Source organism: Nuphar pumila, chromosome 3 (assembly GCF_984573655.1).
Source record: "Nuphar pumila chromosome 3, dmNupPumi1.hap1.1, whole genome shotgun sequence".
Taxonomy (NCBI): Eukaryota; Viridiplantae; Streptophyta; class Magnoliopsida; order Nymphaeales; family Nymphaeaceae; genus Nuphar; species Nuphar pumila.
The window spans coordinates 19,313,742-19,324,711 of record NC_143251.1 but is presented as its reverse complement, the minus strand read 5'-3'; the positions used below and the strand labels follow the sequence as shown (position 1 = coordinate 19,324,711).

Sequence of the window (10,970 nt, the reverse complement as noted above, 5' to 3'; positions counted from 1 at the left end):
AAAGTTTATTCACTTTACTCTACTGATAATATTTTATCCGCACACTTTCTTGAAGGGTTAGGGAGTTTACCATACAAATAGTATTTTATGCACCACATTATATGTTCACACAAGAGCCAGCAATCATATCCATCCATATATAGTCCCATTGGCGTTTCCTTTTCAGAAAAAGCGATCCCTGGTTCTCCTGTATTTCTCAATCTTTCCCATCATCTCTCCTCCTCCTCCCCCTTCCTGCTATATTCAACAACCATCATCCCCATCATATTTCACCACATACCTCCGCCCTTATTTCTCCAAAAGCTGATCGATCACCATCTCAGCCATCGACATTATGGGGGGTGCGACCAAGAAACCAGCAAGCATGTTGGCTCGATGCATCAAAGCCGTGTCCCCCATGAGGGTGCTGTGCAAAGCAAGGGACTTGTACGTGAGGAGCATGCTTGATTGCTCCGGAAAGGTGGGCTACGTGGGAGGAGGGGTGGAGCTGCCCAGGAGCTTCAGCATCGCCTCCTCCAGACCCGACGACGGCGACGACATGAGGGAGTTGGTGAGGGCTGCTTCTCTGAGGATCTCTGCACCCCTTGTGGTTGATGATGTTCAGTCCCAAAATCCCTCTCACTACAGAAAGGTTGGAGAAAGGAACGTGCCTAGGAGCTACAGTGTGCATGTTATTGGGAGGATTGATGAGGACATGCCCAGCAGTTTCAATGAAGAAGATCATGGTCTCAAAGAGTCCAAGTCCAAATCCAATGTGTTGTTTCCTAGGAGCAGAAGTTATGCCCCGCCCAAGATGGGGACTGGGTTGTGAATTCTTGGTTTGTATTTCAGAAAGGTAAATTGGGGAAATCAATTTCTCTGACCTGTTGGTGTTTTTGAGAAAAGTGGTGTTTCGAGGAAAGGGAGTTTCTTTTTCCGTGTAGATATAAACATCCGTGTGTTAGAAGAATTAAAACTCCATAAAACCAATTTGCTTACCACCACCATACCAAGAAGTGGTTTTACATTTTCTTATTTTTTATATTGAGTTTTTTTAGCTCTCTCTCTCTCTCTCTCTCTCTCTCTCTCTCTCTCTCTCTGTGTGTGTGCAAGGTAAGTTGGTGATTTTCAAGAATGCATGGATAGGGGCCTCGTAATCATAATGGCTCCGACAAACTTACTTTTTATGAGTTTTTTGTTGTCAAGTATCTGTTTAAAAGAAAAATTACAGGGAATCAGAGAGCAGTTATGATGAATCACGGTTCCCAATTTTTACGTTGATCGACATGTTTGGGACGAAGGAATTTGCAGAATCTTGAAAATAAGAATGAATTTTGTGTTGCGGGTTCCTTCACAAAGAGAAGATAATTGCTCCGTCTATCCTCGAGCAGTAACTAAAACCAATGTTGTCAAATTGGAATGGACTTGATTCAGTCATTTAAAAAAACAACCTTTGAAAGAAAAACTACAAAATTTTGAAAAAACATATATAAAGGCCGATTCTGACCGGATTCGGGCTAAATCGTATCTAAATCGGAGGGGTCTGAATCGGCTTCGTCATTGAATCAAAAAGTTGTTTATTCAATTCGATTCTGGCAACATTGCACAAAACCTCCATCAAGGTGTTGTCGACGATTCCTCCCAATTCCCTCCATGTCCATTTTCCTTGGATAGCCTCTCAAACAGAGGCAAAAAACCCTGCAAATTCCCAGCTTTTTGTAGCATGGTTATATGAGATGTCAAACGAAAATTTCTAATTAATTCTTCCTAGAAGTTGTTCCAAACATAGGAGATTAAGAGATTCATGAAAGCGGGGGGGGGGTTTCTTGAATGGCATTCAAACTATTTTAGGTAAGCTCTCAGATGGGTTTCTCGTTGTGCGTTTGATTACCTGAAATCTCTCAAGAGAACCATGGTTTCATAGATTGAAGAGCGGGCCGTTTTGAGATCCTCGTTTTAGGCCAAACCATCCTCTCCCCACCCCCACCAAAAAATCACGGACTTCAAGTCCCGTGGGGACCTAAACCACTAAGCAGGTAGTATAGGTTTAAATCCCATGGGCCTCATCCTTACGCAAGCTTACGAGTGGCAACTTTCCAAGGCGTAAGGGGTAAGCTCACGTATGCAGACAACATACGTCAGGCAGAGCCAGCACGGCTGTCTCTGATCCTAGGTAGGGGTATCAATGGATCAGGTTTTGTTCAGACCCAGGTAAAATCAGACCTGGCTCTAATTTTCGGATATGGTATCACATCTGAACCCGGGTCTAATCGAACCCGCCATAAGAGAAACCATACTCAAACCCGTTAAGAACTACATGAACCAGACCCAGGCCATACCTGATAAAATAATATTTTTTATCATTTTTACATTGAAAATTTGTGGGTCTTAATCAGAACTTGGGTCAGGTCAGGTCTGGATCTGGTATAAAATTTCACAAACTATACCCAGCATCTCGATGTATTAATCGGACCTTCGAGTCTTCTTATTTATCACCATACCCGAACCCTATAGGGTTTGGTATGGGTCAGATCCGGGTAAAACCGACTGGTTGACACCCCTAGTCTAGAGTTGGTTTATTCGTGTAAATAAAAAAAGGTACTGTGGGGAAGGTCGAATCCGAGGATTTCTAGTTCAAAAACCTTGGATCTTAGATCCGAGAGTCATAGTTGTATGGCTAGTGGTCTAATGCAGTTGATGATGAATGCTGCTCGTCCAATGACTCGAAAGAATAAGAACCAATACTTCAAATTGAATGGTACTTTTCCAATGCAAATCTAGCTAGGATTAGAGCATGAACTGCTTTTTTTTTTCTTTTAAGAAATTGGGAGAAATCTAAGCTGTTGTTAACGAGTGGCAGTTGGTTTTTCAAAGTCAATTGTCTGGTTCAATCGTCGTTTAAGCAGTTTACATCGCATTTCAGTCTTCGACTCTATGGCCCCACCTTTCAAGACTCTTTCTAAATTGTCAACTAGGGCTTATCCTCAAAAACAATAAATAAATAAATCGTCAGCTGGGGCTTTAAATGGGTCGGATCAGGGTCGGGTCGGGGTAGACTAGATTCCACCCATATAAATCATACATGATAACCTTGTATGCCCTTTATATAGCTGTAGAGTCAAATATGAAACATACCCTATGTTGGGCCTGGATCCAGACCCTTAATTATGGACCTGAATTGGGCCTGGATCCAATCACAGAGCCGACTCATTGACAATTCCTGGTGAAACGTGAGGCTTCAGCCTGATCCATATCAAGATCTGACCGGATTATTTGTACCTTATCCGGTTCTTCAGCTAAAATTAACCGAAATGTAACCATTATGTGGCAAATATAAAGTCCCCGGCGGGTCGACCAGTTGGTTGGGGCAAGATGTCTGGAAGCTCTTGATGTTACAATTTTTTTATTCGCCCGCAGATCAAACACACCACAGGTACAGAGCAGTAATGTGGACCAGTCCACTCTCCCGAGGTTTACCATTAGGGCTTGTTTGATGCGCCATTCCCAGCGGGATTTCTGCTGGGAACAAGGGATTTTAACAAACAACGCCTTCACTTTCGTGCGTGCTTTTCGTTCGACAACACGATCCCCCCCCCCCCCCCCCCTCCCCCCGTGAATATTCCAGCTTGGAGGTTTTCACATGCCAAAACAAGCAAAGCATAATGAAGTTCTTTGCCTCTTCCTCTTCTCAAATATCCATGCAATGAAACACACTCATATCAAGCTTCTTCTAGTTGTATTCATGCAATGAAACACACTCATATCATATCTTTGCCACCTCCAAATCTGTGGTAATCCAATTAGGTTATAAATTCACAAGATTTAATGCACATATCAAATGTGGAAGTAAAGAACGTTAAATCTAACATACATATTACTCTCCAAACCAGATGACATAAATGCAAGAGAAAATTCTAACAATTTGCTAATGAACTTGCAAATAAAGAATTACCATTAGCTTATTAAACTCTAAATATCATCAGCATTGATAGCATTTGTATTTTCTACTCCACTTTCCTATTAACCAAACAAAATAGATTTTGTCAGCAAGTGATAATAGTAGATAAAAGAGTGAGTAAAAGATAAAATTCACCACATCCATATCTTCCAAGAATGTGTAACATTGTGCATCCTTCGATGATGATGAACCTATAAATAAAAAAATAATGCATTAGTTACACATTATAACATAAACATTCACTAATTATAAAATTATTATTTCATTATCTCGTGCTTCAGCCCACAACCAATTTTGAGAGCACATCAAAGCCTCTATTGTAGTTGAAAGAAGTCTGCTACGATGTGGACTCACCACCCTCCTGCTTGTACTAAAAGCAGACTCTGAAGCAACTGTGGAGACAGGAATAGCAAATATATCCTTTGCAATCTTTTGTAGAATAGGGTACTTCGGACCACTTCCAAAAAGACAGTATATCAAAATTTATAGTTCTTGGCATCATCCCATCTTCTAAGTAATGTTCCAACTCCGATCTCCCACATGCATTTTTCATATCTTTAGATTGTATAAACTTATCAAAGTCAGAAAGATTATCAATCAGTGGACATTTGTATCCAATACTTGATTGAGGAGGAAGAGGAGGAGAAAGTTGAGGTTCATTGGAGTTGTTTTCTTGTTTTTCATATTCACTAATCAACTCCAAATAAAGATTATTAATCCTCATAATTTCATTTAAAGCCTCATTATCTTCATAAAACTTCTTGTAATAATACTCCAACATGCTCAACTTGTATTTTGGATTTAAAATTGTGGTCACTCCCATAATACCATGGATCACACTCCAATACTTATTAAATTTTTCTAACATTCTTAGCGCCATATTTTTCATCACATCTTTTGGATCACTTAACCACTTAGTCATCTCAACTATAATCCCACAAATAGTTGGAAAATAGGCATTTGTTGTAGGATACTTTGTACCTAACAATAATTTTGTTGCACGATGTAATAACTCTAATTTTTCATAATTATCTTGTGCCACCTCCTAATTTTCTTCTGTCAGACAATGCTTATAGTGTGGATCTCGATATGTCAAACGAGTAAAAATATCTTTATAAAGCAATGCAGTTTGAAGCATGAGAAAAGTTGAGTTTCATCGAGTTTTAACATTAAGAGCAAGTTTTTTTGTAATTGAAATATGCATTTTATGGCAGCCTCTTCAAATCTTTGTATTCTCATGGGAGATGATGTCCAATAAGCAACACTATCACAAATTCTTTCAATTCTTTCTTCAATCACAGCGAAACCATCTTGGACAATCAAGTTGAGAATATGTGCACAACAACGCATATGAAACAACCACCCATGTAATATTAATGAACCAAATGGAAGTTTATCCAATAAAATATCCACAACTGCATCATTAGTGGTGCAATTATCCATCGTCAAACTTATCAATTTCCTATCTGTAAACACCCCAAATTTTTCTCATCCATGCTCAGACAACCCTTCTTGTTTAGTGCAAACCCTGTTGGGTCAGTATAGGAGTCAAACCCCAAGTTTGTGTCAGAAAATTACCATTTTACTCACTTTTATTAGAAAAAATATCATTTTACCCCTAGATCATCTCAAACCCCAGTCAGTCAGAGTCAACCAAGCTCATTGGTCAATTCAGAACAGTTAGAATATCAGTCATTTCAAGCTCATTTGAGCTCACAGTTAGAAGGCCTTTTCATTTCTGGCTATTCATGCCAAAATGGGATCATTTCTTCATAAATGAGTTCATTTCTTACTCAAATCTAAGCCAATTGTCTCTGAGTCAGTCATTCACACTCAGTCATACTCCTTTGAGTCTAGCATGAGCTCAGCAAGAGTTCAAGCACTCTAGTTTCTGTTCAAAACCACTTCCAAGTGTCTAGGAGCCCATTTCAGCTCGTTTATAGCTGAAATTGAGCTTAGTCCATTCGATTGAGCTAGTGTTCGAGCTTCGATTTCAGCTCATGTCAGTATTACTAACCTTTTTCTAGCTCAAACCCAGCTCAGATTTGTAATTCACTTCACTCCAGTGACGATTCCGCACCATTTCTCTAAAAATGGCAGTTTTTCTTGAAAATTTAATCAGAAAGGTCAGTTGAGTTAGTGTCTTGTCAGTTTATTTGAGTTCTGAAACTCTAAAACCTAGCTCAATCCAGCTCATTTCAGTTCAATTCAGCTCAAACCCTAATTTTCAGTGTCACTCTAGCTCGGTAAGGCCTGAAAACCATTTTGCAAATTTTGTCAATTTTAACACTTTTTGAACAAGTATAAGTACTAATCGGGGTCTAACATCCAAAATTCTCCATTCAGGGTCTGCATTTCGCATAGCATTTCATGTCATTTCTCATCATTTCATAACATTTCATTACATTTTATTCCATTTCGAATCAAGAACTCCAGTTTTATAAATTTTAATCCAGATTGAGTTTTAAAAGTTTTCAGAAATCAATTTCAAACCTTGGGTTTTCAAAATTAACATTTTTACCCCTGGAAGTCTAAATTTAGAAATATTTTCTCGAGAAAAACAATCTGGATTTCTTTCAAACTCAAATTTTTAAATTCTACACTAGATTTGCTTCGCAATGGGGTATTGAACTTCAAATTCCGAGCTCGTTTCAAAAACTGTCAGAAATAGCTCGTTTCATCTTAAAATTTTTTGAAAAGACTATTTTGCCCCTCTAATCTTCAAAATGAATTTCAAAATTGGAATTTGGACCCGCTCTGAGATGTTACATCCATTTGCAATTTCCTTTTAATATATATATATATATATATATATATATATATATATATATATATTTATTTATTTATTTATTTTCTTTATTTTTTTATTATTTGTTTTTACCTAAGGTGGGACCCACTAGGGAGTCGACCCCCCCTAGCCCCCTCTCTTTCCTTTCTTCCTCTACTTCTTCTTTCCTTTTCTTTCTTCCTCTCCTTTCTTCTTTTTCTTTCTTTTCCTTCATTTCTTCTTCCTTCTTTTCCTTCTTCCTTCCTTTTTTTTCTTTTTTTTCTTCTTTCTTCTTCTTCTCTTCCTTCTCTTCTCATTCACGTGAATTTCCTCCAGCTCCCCTTCCCCTCTTCCTTTCCCTCTTCTTTCTTCCCTCTTTTCTTTCCTTTTCCCTTTCCTTTCCTCTTTCCTTTCTTTTCTTCCCCATCTTTCCTTCTTTCCTTCCCTTCCTTCCTTTCCCTATTGCCAAGTCCATCCACGTAAACCTTTTCTTTCCCTTTCATCAAGTCTACTTCCTTTAAAAACTTAGGGAAATATATTATTTTTCCCTAAGTCCAAGACTATAAAAAAGGAAGGTCATACGGTGGGATTTTGTCAAGAGGTACTCACGCTCAGCCCTCTCTCTCTCTCTCTCTCTCTCTCTCTCTCTCTCTCTCTCTCTCTCTCTCTCTCTCTCTCTCTCGGTTCTCCCTTTGGCTCCAGCAGCAGCCACCCCATCTACAAGGTGCAGCCACCAGCATCAGCCACCATCTCCACCTCCAACGATCCAGCCACCAACTTCAAGTCCAATGCCTCCCTTGGTTGCCGTCACCAGCCGGACCTCTTCCAACCTTCATCTTCACCAAGGCAACACATCAAAGGCTTCCACTGTTGCAACCTTGATTCCACCTCCAACCGTGGCAGCAAACCAGTACCAACCTCCATCAAGCAAATTGTAGCCCCTCCATTGGTGACAGCCGGTCCAACTCATCCAAACTCCCCTTTTTCTAAGGTAAAGCACATACCCTCTTCATCATTTCGATGATCTCTTTTGTTGTGTAATAACATAAGTTTTTTTTTGTATTATGTTACCAATACAACGTGAAATCAATTAAGATTGGGTTCACATTAGTCAAAAAAAATTAAAAAAAAAGGAAAAACTTTGCTTTAAGGATTTAAACAGTATGAAAATATTGGTTTTTGTTATGACAAGGTTAGGTGAATAAGGTGGCTCATCCGTCCAAATGGATTGAACCCCTCATTCAACAACTAATCTAAACAAAAAATGAAAATTCATCCCTCCCTGATTACTTTTTTTTAGTTGCATCATTAGATTCATATAGATCTCATGTTTATCCCATTTATTTAGTTTAACCTATTGAAATTTTGTTTATTGTTATAAGTTTTGATTTTATGAGTAAAAGTTCAATCATCATTTTATATAAAAAAATGTTATCAATAAATCCTGAAATTTTTATAATAGTTGTGTATATTTATATGTGATCTATTGTCAAAAATTTGATTCAATTTGGCTTTCGAAACCCCTTTAATCAAATCAAACCCTGAATCAGGTTTTCTAATTTCCAGAATCTCCAAGTTCTGTTTTAGCAGACTTGTCGGCCTGAGATCCTCTAGATGGGAGATCTGAATCTCCTCCTAAAAATTAGAGTAGATTCAAGGTGGAATCTACTAATTGTCTAAAAATTTTAAGATTTTTATAAACAGATTTGGCCTCTGTTAAAAATTGATTTTCCCAAACCTCTGGGAAAACCTCGATTTTTCCTTGTCAGGGTATAGACCAATCCTAATGTGTTGTGTCTGTTCAACCCATAAGTCGTCTGTTAAAACTTTCAACATGAAAGTTGTTCCTAACTCATTCCTCCATCATTTCCCAAAATTAGGAAATTTTTTGGATTGTCCAAGTATTTTTCTTGAAATTATCGTTTTTGTCTGACAGGTTCTCATGCCTGAGAATTCCAGAGATTCAGGTCTCTGATAACAATGTGCTCATTTCCAAACCATAACCTGAATCCCAATACTATAAAAAAAGAATTTTTTCTCTTTTTTCAGGGACATTTTCCCATAATTTCAGACATTTTCCCATCTGTCTGCTATTTTTCCTTTAATGTCTCCTGAAACTTGTCTGTTTCCCCCAAATCCTAGAGTCGTCAGATTCTGATCCGACTCGCCGGAGTTGTTCAGCTCTGACCATAGGTCAAAACCAGAATCTGTAAAAATAAAAAATCTTTGTCTGACTGTCCTCTGCCACCCCATAAAAATTGGGAAATTTTTATGGAAGTTTAGTATCCAAAATTCAATTTAGAGATAGCATTTTAGGCAAAAATCATAAAATTTGAGGTTTTATTTAAATTTCTATACTTAAAAATACCAAAAAATATAATTTTGGATTCTATTTTGTTCCTAGGGTTAGTATAGGTGTCCATGCCAAATTTGGCTCAATTCCAAGTTCATTTGCTTTGTATGTTAGTTTACTTTTAAATTCAGAGGCGAAAATCAAGTTAAATTTGATATTTTGTGATATTTTCGCCATTTTAAGGTTTTTATCATGTAAATAAGCATATAAAATCATATTAGAGGTAATTTCAATATCATTTTCATTTTACATTTCTCATTTTTGCAAAATTTATTTCAGAAAACCCTGGTTTCAATGCTATAGTCTTGTTATTAGGGGTATTTTGATCATTTTGACCTCAATTTCGAAATTTCAAACTTCAATTTTCCAAATTTTCATGCATATCATCATATTGTGTTTGATTTATTTCATTTGATTTTCAAAATTTATAAAAATTCTTTTAGAAAACCTAGATTTCAAGGTCGTATGGAGTATTTTGGTCATTTTGACCCTAATTTCGAATTTTCAAGTTTATTTTCGAATTTTATTACTTATTTCTCATGTTTATATCAAAGGAGGTATGAATTTGGGTTTATATCTAAATAATATCTGATAATTTCTAATATTTTCGGATAAATTCAGAAAAGCCTACATTTCTGTACTAACATGTTTTCTAGTTTTGCAAGAACATTCAAGAAGAAGACTTTTATTTGCTTATTTTATTTCAATTCAATATAATATCAAGTTGTAATAATTTGTAATAAGAGTTACTTTTCAGCTTAGAATAGGATTGCATTGCATATAGTTTAATTTCTGTAATTTTCAATATATGATGTATGATGCATATGCATATTTTTCAAAATCACTATGGTTGACAAAAATGGAATGTGCATAAGCTCTTAGGGAGTTTATAAACTTGATGGGATTAGTATTTATGACCATAGTCAGAATACGAAGAAAAACAAGATTTATGATCTTCGTATTAACCACATTCAGCCTACACTCTTAGGCTAACTTCAAAAATGCACTGCATTTCTCAAATTTTCAAAAAGATTTTCTCAATTCCACAATGAAATGTCTTTCAAATTCATTCATTCATTCAGTTTGCATTATTTTTCAAATCCATTTTCCCAATTCCATTTCAGAAAAAACGATTTTCTCATAATTTTCCAAGTCTCTCAGGATTTGATTTTCTCATAACTCTGAATTTTCAAATGAGATTTCAAAGTATTTCCCAAGTTCAAATCAAGATTTCTCAAGATTTCCACATTCTCAATTTCGTTTTCAAATCTCAAAAAAATCGATTTTCTCAGATTTCTCATTTTCTTGAGAATCTTTTTTCCATTTCAAAAGTCATTTTCCAATGAACCTTCTTATTTTCTCATAATTCTGAAATCCATTTCCTGAGAAAAAAATCCAAATATCAAAATCGATTTTCCCAAAAGTTTAAGTTTTCCTGAGAATTCATTTCCCAATGCAAATTTCTGATTTCCAATGAAATTTAAAGATTTTTTCAGGAATTCTCCTTTCAAACACTTTTCCAGTCATTTCCCTCCATTTTCCAAAGCAAAGATCATATTTCTCAAAATGTGCATCTTTTCAAGATTCCATAGCACATGCCTGATTCTTTGTGCATTTTAAGAAAATAGAGCATAATTTAGATATTTGAGTCAAGTTAAAGCACACATTTGATCCTTGGTTCGATTACCCTTGGTAAAGGCGTCAGGAATGGTTGAACCTCATACCGTCAGGCGGATCCCATTCCACGGAATTTTCTCACAAATTTTAAAAAATGGAGGCGAGTAATTTTCAAAACTAATTTTCAAAATTTTGGTCAAGTTTGACTCGCAGAATCTCTTCTCTCACTCTCGTAAGAGGGAGGGGGAAAATTTTTGTGATGATAACACTATCAAGGTTTCACTCAAACAAATAAT

The 10,970-nt window shown here is 36.6% G+C and overlaps 1 protein-coding gene across 1 annotated transcript; it reads left to right on the top strand.

Moving 5' to 3' along the window:
- Nucleotides 1-334: 334 nt before the first annotated feature.
- Nucleotides 335-811, top strand: LOC149842190 (uncharacterized). The gene has a single exon (XM_090000608.1). It carries the CDS (start codon nucleotides 335-337, stop codon nucleotides 809-811), a length of 477 nt encoding a protein of 158 aa, XP_089856734.1.
- Nucleotides 812-10,970: the final 10,159 nt, after the last annotated feature.